Raw genomic sequence first — 19784 nt, 5'->3', positions numbered from 1 at the left:
ATAGCCCTGGGGCACCTAGATGGCTCAGTCAATTGAGCATCTGACTCTTGATTTCAGTTCAGGTCATGATCCCAGGGTCGTGGGATAGAGCTCTGTGTTGGGCTCCCCGCTGAGTGTGGAGCCTGCTAAAGATTCCCTCTGTCTCTCCCTCTGCCCCTCTCTCCCATTCGTGCTCTCTCTCTCTCTCAAATTAAAAAAAAAAAAAAAAAATAGCCCTTTAAAGCAAGTGGTGAAAAATAAGAACAAGAAAATAGCCCAGAATTCAGAATACTTGACTGGATCCTCAACTATTGTCATGTGTAAGGTGGGCATGACTCCTCAGTGTCATCAGATCATTCGGAGTGGGGAGAGTGTGTGTGTTTGCACACACTTGCCCCTTTTCCAGGGAGGAGACTGAGAACAACACCGGAAGGAATGAGGCCTTTTGGAGGAGACTAAATTTTCTTATTTTATTTTATTTTATTTTATTTTATTTTATTTTATTTTATTTTATTTTAATTTTTGAGAGAGACAGAGCATGAGTGAGGGAGGGGCAGAGAGAGACACACACATACAGAATCTGAAGCAGGCTCCAGGCTCTGAGCTGTCAGCACAGAGCTCCATATGGGGCTCAAACCCACAAATGTGAGATCATGACCTGAGCTGAATTTGGACACTCAACCAACTGAGCCACTCAGCTCCCCCTGGAGGAGACTGACTTTATCCATAAACCCAGAATCATGAACTTTAAGGCTGGCTGGGACTGCAAGGGTTATTTAATCAAATCATTTTTTTACATTTTTTTCCAAATGTATTTTGTCTTAGAGGTTTAATATCCATATGCAGAGTGAGGACCATATAGGTCTAGGTCTAGCTTTATTTACATACATTAATTTATAACCTATAAAGTAGAAAATAAACTGCTGCAGATTGTTGCCAAACAATTTGAGGTAGAAGACTTAAAGTTTCAAACAAACATTTTTTTCAGTCCCTAGTATGGTATGTGTTAGGAAGCCTGCAGAAAAAAGGGTATAAATGTCATAGTGTTTGCCCTCAAGGAGTTGCTGTAATCCCTGGGAGTACATCATGAAATATATGGAAAGAACTATAACAATGTCAAGATATATTTTGACATCAGAGGTATAGAGAAGCGCAATGACATGGAAGCCAGAGCTAGAAGGGATAGGTTTGGCCTATCAGAGAAATCTCTTTCAATCTCTCTCTCTCTCTCTCTCTCTCTCTCTCCCCCCCTCCCTCTCTCTATCTCTCTCAATTTCTCTCTCTCTCTGTCTCTCTCTCTCTGTCTCTCTCTCTCTCTCACACACACACACACGCACACACACACACACACACACACACACGCATTTTCATTCACCAGTCATTTATTAGGGACGTAACATTTGTCACACACGGAGGTACCTTGGTGAACTGGCCAGACATGGTAACCTGTTCTCACTGCAGAGACAGAAAGTTCCAAATAGTGGAGGAGGTCTATAGATGCACAGCTGGTTAAGTGGGACAAAGGGGCACAGAGCGAATGTCACCAAAGTTCAGAAGTGACAAAAATAATCAGCTCTAGGGTGATGAGAGCCTACCTATGTAAAAGACTTTGGTGGTTATAGAATATAAAGTTGGAAAGAGGTGGTTTGGGGTCATTTTATGAAGAACTTGAATTTTATTCAAAAATTTGTTTTTTATTCTTCATATGAGAGGGAGCATTGGGAATAATAGAAAGCATGACTGAGGCTGTGGTGTAGATGAATTAGCATGGTGAATCATTCAGCAAAAACACTTATTGAGCATTTACTGTGTACCCAGCCTTGTTTCAGGTGCTAAGAATATAGGTGTGAGGCAAATGTCCAAATTCCTGGCCTGGAGGAATTCTCCTGTAGGTGGGATGAGACAGTCCATGAATGGAACCAGTGCACAATCTGGGGACTTTTGCTATGATCCAGCAAGGGGACTGAGGTGTCAATTCAGCTGGCTGTGGCGAGAAAGGAAAGGAGGGAGTAGTGAGACTCCAGTCACTATAAAACTAATTCAAGGAGGGAAGAAATGACAAGATTTGGCAATTGATGGAATGGGAGGATTCTGGAAAAGGTAGTTGCAATGACTTGTTTTCTAGCTCAGGTGTTCAGGTGGCTGGCAGAGGCCTGCCAGTTTCTATGACACTATGAGGTTGGAGTCTACAGCCTGGGGCTACTATTATAATCTGATCTGTCTGTTTGAACGGTGCTGATTGAGGGTACCTGTAGGACATTTCTCTTGAGGCCCCCCACTTCATTTTCAGCACCCCTTCCCGTGACCTCCACCCGCCTTGTGGTGCCCCTTTGGCTTTAGGCAGCTCTTAGAAATGGCTGAAGGTTTGAAGTAGTACGTGAATAAGATAAGGTTTGAAGTGTTAAGACTTCGTGAGGTCTCTGTACTTTTCACACAAAAACACTTGAAACAAACAATAAAACAACAATTCCTAAAATGAAGCTCTTTTTCTGGTGGATTTTAGGCAAGCAAAGGGCTTTCTGGTATTCAATAAAGTCCACCATGAAAGTTGGTTTCAATGCTCCTCCATGTCAAGGGAACTGGAAGGAAAAGTTCACATACATGGTTCACATCAAGTGCAATGCTGACAACTAGCTATTGGGAAGCCACAGCTTGCCAAATGCAATCCAGTTTCAATCTCCCACCCCATTTCCTTGGGTTTAAAGCTCTTCTGCTGTATCCACCCACACAGCTGGTGCCGGGCTCATGCACTCCCTGCCCTGTATCATCTCTTGAATCTGTTTAGTCCCTTTCTGTTCTGACAGTACAGCAGCCCCCCTCCTCCCTTATCTTCCATTTTGTTTTCCGCAGTTTCAATTTACCCAAGCTCAACCGTGCCCAGGCAACAGATGATCCTCCTTCTGAGGTATCAACAGAAGGTCACAGGTAGCCTAACACTGTGTTGTAATCCCCACGACATTCACCTCATTTCATCTCATCACACAGGTTATTTTATCATCTCACATCATCACAAGAAGGGTAAGTACAGTACAATGAGGTATTTTGAGAGAGAAACCACATTCACATAACTTTTATTATAGTTTCTTATAATTGTTTTATTTTATTATTATTGTGGTTAATCTCTTACTGTGCCTAATTTATAAATTAAATTTTATCATAAATATGTATAGGGAAAACCATAATATATATAGGGTTTGGTACTATCTGCAGTTTCAGGCATCCATGGCGGGTCTCGGAATGTATCCCCCGTGAATAAGAGGGGGCCTATTCTATTTCAGTTTGGACATGGAAGGGATCCAGAAGGTAGTGGGGAGGGCATTTCTCCCCTGTAACCAATCTGAAGGTAAGCATCTTCTCTCTTGAGATGTATTGACCTTTTCCAGCTACACAAATATGGGTTTGTCCTGTCCAGTGAACAATGGATTCAGATCCGATTATGTTCCTTACTTAGATTACTCTGTAGCACGAAAGGATGTGGTAAGCAGCTGAATCCAGTCCTGTTCATGGCTGAATGGTGCAGAAAATCTGGATTCTTAATATGACTTTGCAAACCAATAAGCAAGGAATTTCTGATGCTTGCAGCATGTGCATTGTACTTGAAAAAAGAGTCCCAGAGAACAAAGTTAAAGGTGTGTCTGCCCTTCTTGGCTCTCTCTGCATGCACATTGCATTTTAGCCCAAATCATCTGAGATTTGGTGTTTGTCTCTTAATATGACAGCACCTAACAAAGCCTGTAGCCACCTCTCAATTGCCTTCTATTAATCAACCAAAAGGTAAAATGTATTTTAAAATATCGCCTTATCCTGTCTCGGAACTTCTGTCTCTTTCTCTGCCCTAGCACTGTCCTTGATTTTTAGTGTTCTTTATTTCTCCTGCAGCTTCTGAACCTGGATAATCACCACCTCCACAGGCCCATGGGATCCCACTTCCTAAATCTTTTTACTTGTCCTCTCCCCCTTTCTCTCTAATCTTCCCAAATCACCACTTCCCGTTCCATGGGGCACATAATACTCTTTCTCACATGCGGGAAACATGAAACTCTGCTAATCAGCTCCTCTGGCTTGGCTCCAGTTTTGTGGGGATTCAAATTGCCTGTTACCAACCCCTGTGTGAAGTGGATTAACCCTTTTAGATTGTCTTTGCCACTCCCTGCTTCCCCTGGTTCCCTCCTGCCCCTTCCTCTAACTGTAGCTGACCCTTACAGAAAAATCTCATCTCTTCTGAAGTTTTTTGCTGTATCTCTCTGTATGTTACCAATGAGTTTTTCAATTGAATTGAAAACATTTTTTTTCTTTTTAGCTTTTAGTCTATTCCTCCATCATTTTGTCTTTAACTCAAAAGTACCTAACAGACGTTGCTGGTATAAAAATCCTTATTCACAGCAGCTCTGTTATCATCTTATATATGGTGTTGAAAATATACCACCTCAGTAACTGGGGAGCCTCACTACAAAGAGCAAGTTAAGGCAAGACACAGTAAGAACATAGTTAAACTTTCCTCAAAAAATCCTGCATTTTGGGGCACCTGGGTGGCTCAGTCGGTTAAGCATCCGACTTTGGCTCAGGTCATGATCTCCCGGTTTGTGAGTTTGAGCCCCACGTCGGGCTCTGTGCTGACAGCTCAGAGCCTGGAACCTGCTTCAGATTCTGTGTCTCCCCCTCTCTCTGACCCTTCCCATGCTCATGCTCTGTTTCTCTTGGTCTCTCAATAATAAATACATGTTAAAAAAAAAAAAAAAAGGCCTGCATGTTGAAGCCCTGGGGATATGATTCAAAGACTAGGTCATCAGAACAAAGAGAAACAGAAAACAACTCCACCAACAATCAAAACAACCCTGGAAATGATGTGGCATTACTGAATCAGAAGAATTTCCATCTTAGGTGCTTTAAGAATACACCCATTTAGGGAAAAAAAAAATACATTTACTTAACTGGGAGACAGAAATTAACACAAAAACAAAAGCAACTTTTAATGGTAGATATACTGTTAGTCCCTGTACTGGTTTGCTAGGGCTGTGATAACAAAGTACCACAAACTGAGTGACTTAATAGAAATTTATTGGCTCATAGATTTGGAGGCTAGAAGTAAAAAATCAAAGTGTCAGCAGGAATGGCTCCCTCTGAGTCTGTGAGAGAAGGATCTGGTCCAAGCTCCCTCCGTCTTATAGATGGGTGTCTTCTCCCTGTGCCTCTTCATATCATCTACTCTCTGGGCATATTTCTGTGTCCCAATTTCCCCCTTCTTATGAGGTTACCAGTCATATTAAATTAGGGTCTACTCTAATCACCTCATTTTAACTTAATTACCTCCGTAAAGGCCCTGTCTGCAAATAATGTCTCATTCTGAGGTAATGGGGGTTAGGACTTCAACATACAAATTTTCAAAATATACAATTAAAACCATAGTAGTCCCCATGCTTCTGATTCAGGCTGACTACCTACTTTGCAGGGCCAAGAGTAAAATAACAATGTGGGGCCTTGCCTGGGGCAAGGAAGTCAAGTCAATCTCCACTTCCCATGAGTTCAGGAGGGATTGCAACATCTGTGCCAGAAAGTGCTGGAATCACACTCAGTCCTTGGACTGGGAATAGATGACAGGCTCCCCACTCAGTCCTCGCCGGGTGTTGTCAGCCCAGTGGGGACAGCTGCTGCCTTGCCCTTCCCTGAGATGATACTGGCTGTTCACTACCAATCCCTGGGCCTCCTGTCACCCAAACACAATCTGGTTGGCACAGTGGGTGGAGGGTAGGAGTGTGCAGGCAGCTTAGAACCCATCCAGGGGATCTAGGGAGGTGACACAGGTGGAACTGAGCCTAAGCTGAGGCTTCTAGCTTCTGGCTCATGGTCTACTGTCCTATGAGACTTCAGGCCCAAAGCACAAATTCAAATGTTAAAATTATAAGAATTCCAAGACCCAAAGCCACAGAACATTGAACTCCAAGTATGTTGCCCTGCTGAACATGGGGCTCTGTGTCTTCACTGGCTACTTGCCTATGAAGCCCACCCTGTTCTTACTTGAACAACGCTGACACCATGGGGGAAAGACTTTGGCAAACTACAGAGCATTTCTTTTAGGGTAGATGCTTGAAGCTAAAGTGCCATCTGTACAAAGGGTGTAATAACAGCACTGGCTTCATAGGATCCTGATAAGGATTACCGCAGTCACTGATCACTTTCTAAATGCTAAGAAAAGCAAAGCAAATCTTGACGTTGAGCATGGATAGTGCCAAATAAGACAATGTTGTCAGTTAGATAACCACTTTGAATTTCCTCTTTATGTTTTCATAATTAAAAGGAAGTTCTCAAGAACAGAATGCCAAAAGCCAGAAATAGTAAAACATTTTTACTAGCATATTTCTTGTTTTGTGTGTGTGTGTGTGTGTGTGTGTGTGTGTGTGTGTGTGTGTTTAGTTTATTACCTGGGAGGCTGAATATGTTTTTAGGTGAATCATTTACTTTTTTGTTTCCCAATTAAGTTTTCATTTAAATTCCAGTTAGTTAACATACTGTGTAATATTAGTTTCTGGTGTACAATTTAGTGATTCGATACTTATATTCAACACCCAGTGCTCATCACGACATGGGCCCTGCTGAATCCTCATCACCTACTTCACCCATACCCCCACCCGCCTCCTCTCTAGTAACCATCAGTTTGTACTCTATAATTAAGAATCTGTTTCTTGCCTCTCTCTCTCTTTCTCCCTGTGCTTATTTGTTTTGTTCCTTAAATTCTACATATGAATGAAATCATACAGTATTTGTCTTTCTCTGACTCACTTATTTTGTTTTGCATGCTAACATATTTCTTTGGAACTGTGGTAGACTGGAAAGTATCATAAATTTAAAAATCACGTAGCCACACATGAAAGCAGAAACTTCTTGTTTGTTTTGTTTAGCTCTGTATCACAGACTGAATTTACAGAAATTTTAATAATATTCCTCCATTTTTCTTGAATAGCTTTATAAAATATTTTTTCCTAAATGACTTAATACAGTATTTATAAGGCATTCATTCTTTTGTTTCTTTTATGAACTGTATGTCCTTTCACTCTGAATAATTAAAGAAATATAATTTATGTTCCTAGCTTTGTATTGGAACATCTCCTAAAAGGCTTTCAAAGATAATTTCTTCTTCTTTTTTTTTAATGGTTATTTATTATTTCTGAAAGAGAGAGAGAGAGCATACACAAGGGAGGGGCAGAAAGAGAGGGAGAGACCGACTCCCAAGCAGGCTCCACTCTGTCAGCATAGAGCCTGACTCAGGGTTCAAACTCACAAACTGTGAGATCATGACCTGAGCAAAAATCAAGAGTCAAGTCGGACACTTAAACTGACTGAGCCACCCAGGTGCCTCAAGGATAATTTCTAAAAGAAAATGGAGGCAAGCATCTATAAATGTCTCAACTATATTACTTTGATAGATCATATGAAGATTCATTGCATAGGGATGAGTTTAGAAGAGGCAAAACAAAGGAATCATTTCTTCAGAAAACTGGATATAAATAAGCAAATTGTTAGATAAAAGAAGGGGAAATGAGGAGATATCTGAGCTCTCTACAACTCAACTGTTCTGGTCATTGGCTTGGAACTTGCATTGTGTGATATCAGTTACTGTGAAACCAAGAATGGGAAGAGGTTGTTAGAAGCTTACTGAGAAAAAGTAAAGCACCAGGAAAACTGGAAGTCTATGCTGACTCTCAAAGACTAGTAAGGAAAACAGCCAGTCAGAGAAGCTAGAATGAGAAAAGTATGAAGTGGAAAAGATTCTGAGAGAAGACAGTGAAGATGGGTAAACAGAGTCAGAGGATTGGAGTGACTGATGGCTGGGAAGGACAGCTAAACCAGTATCTGATCAAGCTTTTATGTAAATTCCAAATCTCCAGATTAGGAGAATGGCTCATTGCCCAGGGGTGTAGGAATTGCCTAGAACATTTGCCCAGAATAGTTGGGTAATAGTAAGGGTAATAGTAAGGCTATTAGTACCTACCTCACTATGGTGAAGGTTCAGTGTGTTAATGTATGTAAAATAGCACACAGTAGTCACTCTCCAAATGTAAGATACTATTAGGAGTTGTCAAGGGGGCCATTGTTACCTTTGTATCAGAAATTAAAGCTATGGGGGAAATCTCAGGGTCACAGTGTCTCCCCACTGCTGTCTCTAGGTGGTGGCTCTTCTCATCATCCTCTTTCAGAAGCCTCTCTCACATGGCACTCCATCTTCCCTTCCTCAACACCAGGGTGCACCCCCTGAATCTCTTCCTTGCATTTGCTATGACTTTGATGCCAGTGGGCTCCCCATTGTCCTCTCCACCTCAATGCTTTTAATTTCCATACAGATGCTCCAACACTCTGACCCAGTGTTTTCTCCACAGATCATGGCTCATTAATGGGTCACGATATCAACGTAGTGTGTCATAACCCACATTACAAAATGAAATGGAATGGAACTGAGTAGATGAGTAGCAGCATGTTGTATTAGGTAATGGTATTTTTTTTAAATTAAACTTTTGTTTCAGACACATATGTCTGTACTGCCATGGATGCTGGGTTCCTCAACTTCCTCTGCTCCAAGAACTTTCTCTCACCTGTTCTCCACTTTAGCGACTGCTCCTACAACCACACCATGGACCTGGTCATACCAAGAAAGGATCCATCTCCAAAACTTGTTATTCCCATTGTATAACCACTGCCCCTCCTATTCTTCCATTTCTCTCGTGTCTTTTGCTAAGCTTATGAATTTTATTTTTCTTCCTTTTTAGCCTGTATTTCTTGAATCCAAACTTTTTCATCCTCAGCATTCTTGCTGCCACTGGCTTAGCTCAGGTCATCAATGTCTTCCTTCATGGGCAATCACTTTAACCTCTCAGATGGTGTCTCTGCTACCCTCCAGAATTACCCTCTTCAAGTCCCAAACTGACCATGTCATTCCTAAACGTAAAAGTGCGACCTGATTCCCTTTGTCCAGACTCATGAGGCTCTTCTCAGCAGAAAATTTACTCAACCAACTCACCCAACCAGAATTTATTTTCTTTCAGCAGAGTGCCTCTAACCAAACTCTTCATTTCCTCATCTCTTGCATGCATCCAAATACAGATACGTCACAGCTTCTTGTCCTGCTACACCCCTATTCTGGGGATCTGCTCTATCCACAGCCCTTGAAGGGCAGATCCCTGTGTGCATCTCACACCACTATCACATCCTACTAGCCATGGGAAGGCCTCTAATTCAAGAGCAGAACACAGGGACTGGCCAGCATGCTTTGATGAATGTGGCCAGATTCCTCTCCTAGAAAACTAGGCAATTCTTCCAAAAAAGCTGTGGGAGCTATACGTGAAAGGTCCTGCAGGTTGAAGCAGAAGAAAACAGTCCACAGAAAGAGAACCAAACAGGACAAGCAGCTCCTGAGAGAGAAACAGAGAAAGTAGTTGCTTCATTTCAGTGGTCAGTTCTCAGTTGCCAGAGGCCTGAGCCTCACACTTGCCTGAGTGACCTTCAGTGGGCCCTTTTTCCTCCATCCAAAAAAGCCCAAGAAAGAACTTTTAGCTTACTGCCTTTGCACACATTCTGTACTTTTCTCCAGAATGCTCTATCTCCTTTTTCCCATGTGGCAACTACCTACTTATCCTTTAGGAAAATAAATGCCCTGTTGTGAGTCTGCAGCTCCTCAAGCCAGTCCTTTCGCTGTATCCCTTTAGAATTTTGCTCCTTCCTTATTATTTTAACATCTATTGCACTGTTTTATAATTGTTTGTGTTTCTGTATCTGTCTCTGGACTCTCAGCCTCTTGGGAACATATCCTACTCATATTTTTATCTCCCCAGTCTGGAGGTGAGTAGCAGATTCCATTGGTTCCCTACCCACACCGCCTACCCTGACATTGCTCCATGCAGGCCAAAGACCAGGAGATTAGTCCCCCAGGAAGGACCTTCCATTAGTAAGGAGTGGAAGGTGGAGGAGAAATACCTCGGTTTCCTTCCCCTCACTGGGTCCACTGCATTCTCCACAGTCACTCAGAAGGGCTCCTGTGAAATCGAGCCCCAGTTGCCTATAATGGTTTTCTTCCCTTCCCTGTCTCACTTCCTCACTCCTTCATCATGTCTTCTACAATCACCTCCCAAATAAACTACTTACATTGAGATAAATACATGCTTCAGGGATTGCTTCCAGGTGAACCCAAACCAGGAAGGGAGGTAAAGCATACAGCGCTTGACAAATAGTGAATGAGCAGGTGAAGCCTTCAGCACCTTACCCCTCTTCCTGTTAGCACAGGATTTCAAGAGTTGACCCTACCCCTTTATCCCAGTTCCCATCCTTCTTCCAAATAGGCCCCATGGTCATGAACTTTGACCTCAGGCTCAACAGCACCCCCACTTGCCCTGGTCACTGGTCATTTGGAATAGCCTACCCTGACCGTCCTCAAGGACTAACACAGCTGTGGGCCCCCTCCAGTCCTTGGGAAGATAAGTGCTGCCAACGAAACTCTCCTATTATTAGGTTGGTTGGGGCCATTTCACATAATTTTCAGCTCTCGACATAGCTTTAAAATTCTTTTATTGCACCCATTCATTTCCTTTAGCAACCTCTACAGAGACTATGTCTACCTTTCCCCAGAGTGCCTACTCCCTTCTTCATTCTCCCACCTGCCCTCCCAGTATTGGGGGTACTTGAGTGAATGAAGTTACCAAGTCACAGCACTTACTAGAAGAGCTCAGATTCTAGAACCACAGTGAAGCCCCTGTTACAGCCAACACAGACATGCCAAGTACAGTGCCATGTGCAGGGCAGTATATAATTGTTAAAGGACTATCAACCTGTCAAAGTAGTCTGGATTGGCCAGAGGATGATGGTGTTGTGGTGATATTGAAAGCAAAGGAAAACACTTGAGTGAGTACTATTATTACCTCCATTTTTATATATGAGGAAACTGAGGCACAGAGAGGTTAAGTAATTTGCCCAAGGTGACAATGGTACAGACAGGATTTGGACCCATACCGTTTGGCATAGAGACCATGAACTTAACTATTATATGACACTATATCTACTGATTTTTGAACACAAAATTCTTGATAAATGATTGAAAAGTCAATACAATAGCCTCCCAAGGCTGAGATGCTTATAATACATATCAGATCAACCAGTAATACATATTAAACAACTCAGATGAAAAAGTACTACATGTTCAATCTGCCTTGCATTATTACATACCCCTTATTAGTGAATATAAAACTGAAATGCATGCATATTTCTCCTGGCTGCTTTGTGGATACCAATCATAGCTAGAAGTAGTCAGTGTGGTTGGTGCACGTGTGGAACACAACAGTAAACTGAGGCACCTCCAAAACATGATTTAAAAATGGTGTAAAAGCTTCCACATCTGAAAAATGGAAAGCTGGAGTAGACAATGTCTCAGGTCCCTTCCAATGCTAAAATTTTGTTTTTCCATCTTTGTATAAACAGGAAACACTTGATTTCAAACCGATCCCGATTATACTTGAAATGTCACTGATGTGGGGGATTGAAGCAGGGAGGGGAGCCTGTGCAAAGTTTGGTACATTCATTGCCACACAGTCTCCAAGACCCACATTCCATGAACACCAGTAGCAGCGTTTTCATATCTGAAGAATCTCTCTGCCAACTATGTCAAAGGCCTTCAGATATGCAAACTGTCACTTGGAGTGTCCAGGAGGTAGCAGATAGTTTTAACTTCAGAGTGTCCTTGACCACTAAAAAGAAGGCGCTGATTAGAAACTATCTCAGGCCAGGATTTGGGTCTGCTACATATAGTAGGGATTAGCTCATTATGCTAACGCTGGCTCAGAGGATCACCAGTGCATTTTCTCTGTGTGGCTTGGGTCCAGCTTCTGTCCTATGGGCTACTGCCCTGTTCTAGATACCTATCACTAGGCACATTTTAAACGTAAAGTAATAAGCACTGTATGGTAAACTCTTCGTGGAGATGGGTCATACCTGGGGTCAGATGTACATCCACAGGACCATTTCTTTTGAACTTCCCAAGAGGGTTAAGAGGTCTCTGATCTTTGGCCATTTTAGAATAACAATTACTCAATCTGTCCTAGATAAAGCCTTGTGGGAGTACGAGAGAATACACAGGTGAGATTATCTCAAAAATGTATGCAAAGTATGTTGAGAAAGAAAAAAAACAAAAACAAAAAACACAGGCATTGACCACACCTTGTTTTATCTCCTTTCCAAACTTATTGCCAAAGGCAGAGAGGATGGAGGCTGTCTGGAGGCTTCTCCTGGTTTATTTATCGCCCTGCCTGCCTCCTTTCACACAGGGGCTTCCACTTTTGGACGCTAGCTTCCCTCTGCCTCAGAAGCACCCATGCAGTTATTCTCCAGAGTAGGCCTCCTGCAGGACAACCTCTCCTCATGACTCTCTACACATCTTTTATGAGTCGTATGTGTATTAGGTGCTGAATAAATGTTTGGTGAATTGATCCAGTGTGCACTTGTGCTGGCGGGGCGGTGGGGGGGGTGGTGACTTTGAAGGAACTCTGGCTCACTGGCACACCAAATGCCTTACAAACTATCTCATTTAATCCTTGGTGGTCCTCTGGATATCACAGACCCCATTTCTCTGATGAGAGGAACTGAGAAGCCAAGAAGGTCATTTGCTCAGCTTACACGGTCAATGGGGGCTACAGAGGCTCCACTTCCCCATTTGGTCTGCAAGGTATTAATAGAAAAGACTTTAGTATTCTTTTCCCCAGACGCAGAGGGGTAGAGGCCTTGGCTTAGGGCCACTGGGCAAGTGGTGGCACACATCCAGAAAGCTTGCTTTGGGAGGGGATGAAATGAGACATCTTTCTGCCATCATTTATCTGAGAGGTGATCCTTCCAAATAAACAACTCTCGGAGACTACATTTTCAAACATCTGCTACCCCTCTGTGCCCGGCCTGTCCCGGGCCAGAGCGGAGTCAAGTTTTGCCTGAGAGCCCAGGCCAGGCCCCTCGCCTCGCCGCCCGCTAACGCCAGGAGGATGCGGGGGCTAGAGGAGGGGGGTGTGGGGCGGCGAGAGTGGGGTGCAAAGCCCGTCCGGCTGCAGGACTGGCCCATCCACACGGCTTTCTCGGGACTACCGAGACGCGGCTACCGTGTAAATCCGGCCGCCTTAGCTCCTTAGCAGCTCACGCCTCCCTGCCCCCAGCTTCACCCCTCCCTCCTCTGCCTTAACCACCCCACCCCCCGATGTGCCGATCTGGTCCCACCGGCTCTGGGGACACTCACCCTGCCACTCGAGGACCGGGTCGGGGGTAAGTGCCGTCGCCGCGCCCTCGGTGAAGCTCCGTGGCGCCCCCAGCAGAAGCAGCAGCGGCAGCGACCGTAGCAACAGCATCCCTAACCACTGGACTCGCCGGGCGCCCGGGGTGACGGTCGCGGCGGCCAGCTCCACAGCGGGAGCGCAGGGATGCGGCGCTGGGGGCGGGACCGCAACCCCCACCCCCCAAGTGCTCCACCCCTCCGGGGGCCTCGCTGCCCCTGCGTCCCGGCGACCCAGTCCGTCGCCCCTGCCGCGATCGTATGCGGGAGCTCGGGGCTCTGGGCCGGAGACAGGGAAGTTGAGGAGGTTTTCCCCGCCCTACCCACTCGGGCTAGGGCAAGGAGGATGAAGAGGAGGTGGACCATCTGCCCATCCCAGAAATTCCTGCCTTTGGGGTGGGGAGAGAGGAGGGGTGAGGCTACCCCGTGCACGCTCCTCCTGCTTCCAGCAGCCTCTCTCTTTCCTGGGGGAGGCCGAATAGGAGTTGGGGGTGAGCAGTTGAGAATCCCTTGGACAGGAAGTCTGACATCTGGGTTTGCAAACCTCCCGGATTCTGGTAAACACCACGGGTTTGGCAGCTAGCAGCTTAGAATAAATCGAGCTGTGCTGTGAACCCAGGCGCTTTGGGAGCACGCTGGACCTCCTCTCCTCTGGAATGTTAACCATTGGAGGTCTCTGGGGTGCGCCCGGCTCTTCCCTCCAAGTACCCCAAGGTTCTTCCATTGTTGAGCTCCTTTCCTTTTTAAAATGCCACCCCCCACTTTCCTTCTCCTTGGATCCCCTAGCCCAGCAAAATAGCTGGGTTATCCCACTTTATAGCTGAGAAAAACCGTCGGGAAAGGCAAAATTATTTGCTCTAGGTCACCCCTTAATCTAGCTAAATTAGTAAGTAGGAAAAGCCTAGAATGTAGTTCTTCTAACTGTAGTCTTTCAAATAACCAGCAGAACACTAGAAACATTTAATATCCGTGAGAACAAGCTAACGTAAGATGGTTCCTAAATAGGACCTTGACCTTCCTCATTAAAAAATAAGAAGGGGGGGGGGGTGGGAGGGAGCTTAAAAAAAAAAAAAAGGAAGGTGGTGGGATCTTGGAGGTCCTTTCTCAGCTGTCTATTGACAAAGACCAAACCAATATTTCTGAGTAACGGTGTCTGCTATAGACTGAATTGTATCCCCCTCCCCCAGTTCATATGTTGAAGCCCCACATCTCACTGCGATTGTATTTGGAGATAGGGCTTTTAAGAGTTAATTAAGTTTAATGAGGTCTTAAGGGTGGGGTCCTAGATAGGATCAGTGGTCTTAGAAGAAGAGGGAGCCATCTCTCCACCTGTAGTGACATAGGAAAGGCCACTTGAGGACACAGCAAGAATGTAACCATGTGCAAGCCAGGAAGAGAATCCTCATCAAAAAATGAAATTTTGGACCTTGATCTTGGACTCTCTAGCCTCCAGAACTGTGAGAAATAAGTATCTCTTGTTTAAACCACCCAGTCTATGATGCAACTTTTGTTCTTGTGGCACAACTAGACTAATAAACTGTTTTAGCCTGGTTCCCCAGAAAGCAGAACCTGGGATGAGATCCCTGGCAGGAAATGGGATTAAAGACCAGAGTGAAATAGGGAACTGCAGTAGCAACATGTGTTCAGTCCTGCAGGAACCTCAGAAGGTCTCCAATCTGTTTGTCCTGGGGAAAAGAAGAAAGCATTTATCTGTAGGCTCACCATTCCCTCTGGTTGTGGTGATTCTGGGGTTATTAATTCCCCTGCACAATTCCTTGGCAGTGGTGAGCTTTAAGTACAGTCCTATGCTGAGGCATCTAAGAGGCCCAGGGGCGGGCAGCAGCAGGTGCATGGCATGGCTAGAGGTGAGGCGCTGTCAGGTTGCCCCACAAGGAACCTGGAGGAAGCCTAGGCAGGGCTGGCTGCTGCAGAGGCAGTTGGGGTGAGGTGAGGCTGAGAGAATGTGAGAGGTTCCAATGTGTGTACTGAGTCAATAGCATATCATTATATGTAAAAGTTAGCATCTCTGCCTGAAAACATGCAGAAAAGGGATGCTTTCAGCATACTGACTATAGAGACTTTTATCATGAAGTATTTTTTCTGTGGCCTCAGGACTACATTGTGTGCTATGGGAATATCTCCAAAGTAGATGATTCAGGCCTGAGTGGGCTGGCATCTCCTGCAGCAGTCAAGTGCAATCCACATGCATAATCAGGTATCAAAGTGCAACACCGATGTCAATCTTTGGTGAAGGGCAGTGCAGGGAGATTAAACAGAAGAGAGACTAGGAGGAGATAGAGCGATTGTACAGGGTTTGATGTATTCACATAGGGTGGAGCAAGAGGCTGTGCCAGGACTGAAAGAAGTAGTGAGAGAACATACAAAGGTTTGAGTGAGAAATGCTTGCATTAGCAACAGTGAGTAGGTGGACCTGGGTGGGGCAAAGGGCAGCTCCCGGGGCACCGTGGCAAATGAGGTCAGTCACTGGGACATTGGGTTACCCCCCACTGGCTGTGGGATCCAGGTGAGAGAGTGACCCGCCATGGGCTTCATTTATACTCTCTGTGTGATGAAAAAAGGAGAAAGCCTTCCCTGACCAAACGCAGACAATATTCCAAAGTAGCAGAGCTATGAATGGGAGCAGGATACAGAGAGGAAATAAGCCATATTTCATCTAAGGGCAATTAGTGTAATGAAGAATGGTGATGACAGCTTCCTGGCCTACCAACACCACATTTCCTATTCAACAATTAGAAGACTCAGAAAAGAGCTAGTTTTTCATCTCTTCCTGAAGTATTGTGGCTTTGAGGTGGAAATCTGTGGCAAAGAGCTTTTTAGCCTTGAGAAAAGTATTCTTTCCCATAGTCAAGTCTTGCGTGTGGTTTAGATCTATGAGGCAGGGTAATGTAATGGTTAAAAGGTGCTCTGCCACTTACCAGAAGGTTACTTAGCCTTCTTTAGCTTCAGTTTTCTTCTGTGTACAATGCAGATGGTCATGTTTGCCTCATGGCGTTGCTGTATTTAATGAGCTAAGTATGTACAGTGCTTAGCACAGAGTCTGGCATCCTGAGAATGTTCGTTTGTGGGAGAGTCAGTCCTGTTGTAATGATATAAAATCCTGTGTCCTGACCCCAGCTAGGAATGGGGTGGCTGGAGCTCTGTGCCTGCAGGCCTTTGTACATCTTCCCGTTGCTCAATTTATCATTTAGAATTAGAATTAGTTACTTGAGGGGCACTGGGTGGCTCAGTCAGTTAAGCATCTGACTTTAGCTCAAGTCATGATCTACCGGTTCGTGGGTTCAAGCCCCATGTTGGACTCTGTGCTGACAGCTCAGAGCCTGGAGCCTGCTTCGGATTCTGTGTCTCCCACTCTCTCTGGCCCTCCTCCACCCACACTCTGTCTCCTCTCTCTCAAAAATAAACAAACTTTAAAATTTTTTTTTAAAAAGAAAGAATTAGTTATTTGATTATATCTCTCACTTGAATGTGAGTTCCTTGGGGGGTTGACTATATTTTCCTTCTCTGTGAATCTGCAGGGCAGCACATGTCCTGGCATTTAGTAAGTTCTCAAAAAGTTTTCACTGAATGAGTGAATGAATGAAGGGAAGTAGGAATGAGATTGAAAGGAATATAGCTTTTGGAGTCATTTGAAACTCAAGAAAAATATTAGAACTTGAATTGTGTTGAATGAAAACATGGGAGAAGATTCAGGGATTTAAAACTCACTTAATGTTTGGGTTACAGTGAAAGTCAAAATTAAAAAATATTTTTTGAACACGGCAAATCATATATCTTATAAAGAACTTGTATCTAGAACATATAGAGAGCTGTCACCCTCAATAACAAGGGAACAAACAACTTAAATAACAAATAGGCAAAAGCTTTAAACAGACACTGCACCCAAGAAGATATACAGACAGTAAATAAATATATGAAATGATTTTCAAGACCATTAGGCATTAGGGAAATGAAAATATATACCACAATGCTGTACTACTATACCTATTAGAGTGGTGAAAGTTAAAAAGGCTGACCATACTAAGTGTCAGCAAGGATAATGAGAAACTGGAACTCTTACACACTGCTGATAGGACTGTAATATGGTGCAGTCACTTTGGAAAATAGTTTGGCAGTCTTAAAAAATGCATAACTACTTAGTTTCCTAGAGCTACCATAACAAATTGCCACAATTAGATGGCTTAAAACAGCAGGCATTATTCTCTCCCAGTTTTTTAGGCTCAAAGTCCAAAATCAAGGTATTGGCAAGGTTGGTTGTTTCTTGGGTATGAAGGAGCATTACTTCCAGGCCTCTTTCCTAGCCTCTGGTGGTTGCTGACAACCCTTGGCATTCTTGGCTTATAGCTGCATCAGTGTAAAGTCTACGTCCATTGTCCCATTGCTTTCTTTCCTGTGTATCTCTCTGTGTCTTTGTATGGACTTCTTATAAGGACATCCATCATTGGATTTATAAAATTCTGGAAAATACAAACTGATCTGTGGTGGCAAAAAGCAGATTAGTGATTGTCTGGAGATGGGAATGGAAATAGGGGGTTAGTGAGAGATATTTAGCTGAGCTAAAAGGGAATGGACAAGTATTCTAGACAGAAGGAATAGAGGTAAGAGTGGACATAAAGTATTTGAGAAAATTGTGGAGCAGAGGGATTGGGTATGGAGATGGGAGGTTCTGGAAGCATTGGGGCCAAATAGGAAAGCTGGGGCTAAGTCCAAAGTCATGTTAAAAACCTTTATGCTAAAGCCAACAGGAAGCTATTAAGGGGTTTCACTGTGACCAGATTCACGTGTTATATTTTGGAGAGAACATCCCTGCTATAGAATGGAGAATGGATTGGACATGAGTGTGCTTTATAAGGATGAGGAGGCTGCTGCAGGAGTCTGGATAAAGAGATGGCTCTTGTCTGGACTAGAAAGGAGATAGTGGAAGATTGAGAGAAGTGAGCACATGTTGCAAGATGTTTAAGAGGAAGAATCATAGAGACCAGGTGTACTGGGGAGAAAGAGGAATTATCAAGAATGATGTCCCAATTCTGGCATGACCAATCTGCTGGCTCAATCCAGTGAGAAACCAATTTGGGGAAGGAGTAGGATTTCAATTTGCAATATGTTGAGAGGCTTATGGGAAATCCAGGTGGAAATGTCCAGGGGGCAGTTGCAAATATGTGTATTAAAGTCAGGAATAGGATGGGAACATAGATTTAGAGGTTATCTGTGGTTGATAATTAAAGCCATGGGCATAGATATGATTGTTGGAGATTGGGATAGAAGTGGAGATGCCAGAAAAGAATCACAGGGAACAAGAACATTTAATTTAAGGGTCAGCTACAGAAGCAGACTGAGAAGGACTTAGGTGTCTAGAAGCTGGGGAGGAGTATTTCACTGAGAGAACCATCAACAGCTTCATGTGCTCTGGATAGGTCAGAGGATGCAAGGACAGAAAAGTCCACCTGATTTACATATAAGGAGGTAAGTTATGACCCTGGGGAGAGTGCTTCTAGTGGTTGAAGCTAGAAGACACATTAGTGGTTTGGGGATCCCTAGGAACAGAGACACCAAGTATAGACAATTCTTTCAAGCAGTTTGTGGTTGTTGGGTGAAGGAGAGATAACTGCATGGACTATGGATACATGCTTGGTGATGAGGGCAAATGTGGTTGTTATTGTTGTTATTATTATGTTGGTTTTTAGGTGAGAGACTTGAGCATGTCTGAATGCTAGTGGGAGGGATCCAGTAGAGAGGGAGAAGTCAAAGATACCTACTGTTGGAAAAAGAGTGAGGTCCCTGAGAAGGCAGAAGTTTCCAGAACAAAAAGTAAAAGGATTCACTTTAGAAAGTAAGGCAATGCCTCCCATCATAGCGGAAATTGGTTGTAGACACAGGTTAAGTTGTAGACACAGGTTAAGTCTGAAGTCTGAAAGCTGAGGGTAGAGAGTTCTCTCATCTGCTAGGTTCTAGTTTCTCCGTGGTGTAGTAGGGGAATTCATCTGTGAGAATGAGGAGAGAGCTCAAGTCAGAGAAAGGAGGTGGGGGTAGTTCTGGTGTCCACAGAGAGAGCTGGTGTGGAAAGATATCTGGAAATCGGGGCATCGCCAAGGACCTAGATGTGGCCAAGGACCATGAATTTATAGCGGACCATGTATTTTTGTAACAATGCTCAGCAGCCTAGGTACATGCAGAGAGAAGGTGGGCCCTGGGCTTCATCTAGAGTGATGCTACTCAATTAGGATGTTGCATACAAGGGAGTTGAAGACATTGGCAAGAGAAAGGTTGATGATGCTGGTGGGGTCACACAGGACTCGGCTTCATGATGGGCAAGCAGAGGTATGCAGGAGCAATTCTGGGGCTAGACTGTTGGTTTCGGATTCTGGCTTTGATGAACTCTACGTGCCTAGTGACCTCATCTGCACAATTGGCATAAAAAGAGTACCATATCATTGACTTATCAAGAGATTAAATGAGTTAATACCTGAAAAGTGCTTAGAACAATGACTGTCACAGAGTACCC

At 44.0% G+C, this 19784-nt stretch overlaps 1 protein-coding gene across 3 annotated transcripts in view; it reads right to left on the bottom strand.

Annotated features, from left to right (window-relative positions):
- Positions 1 to 13766, bottom strand: part of PLA2R1 (phospholipase A2 receptor 1) — a 126603-nt gene extending 112837 nt beyond the window's left edge. The window contains exon 1 of one of the 3 annotated variants that reach the window (XM_047870178.1): positions 13232 to 13766. In XM_047870178.1, the coding sequence (XP_047726134.1) occupies positions 13232 to 13340 (109 nt within the window). In that variant the 5' untranslated portion in view covers positions 13341 to 13766. The remainder of the gene's footprint in view (positions 1 to 13231) is intronic. The other 2 variants (XM_047870176.1, XM_047870177.1) reach the window with 2 other exon arrangements.
- Positions 13767 to 19784: the final 6018 nt, after the last annotated feature.

The sequence above is a fragment of the Prionailurus viverrinus genome, chromosome C1 (genome assembly GCF_022837055.1).
Source record: "Prionailurus viverrinus isolate Anna chromosome C1, UM_Priviv_1.0, whole genome shotgun sequence".
Classification (NCBI taxonomy): Eukaryota; Metazoa; Chordata; class Mammalia; order Carnivora; family Felidae; genus Prionailurus; species Prionailurus viverrinus.
This window is presented reverse-complemented; position numbering and strand designations above follow the sequence as displayed.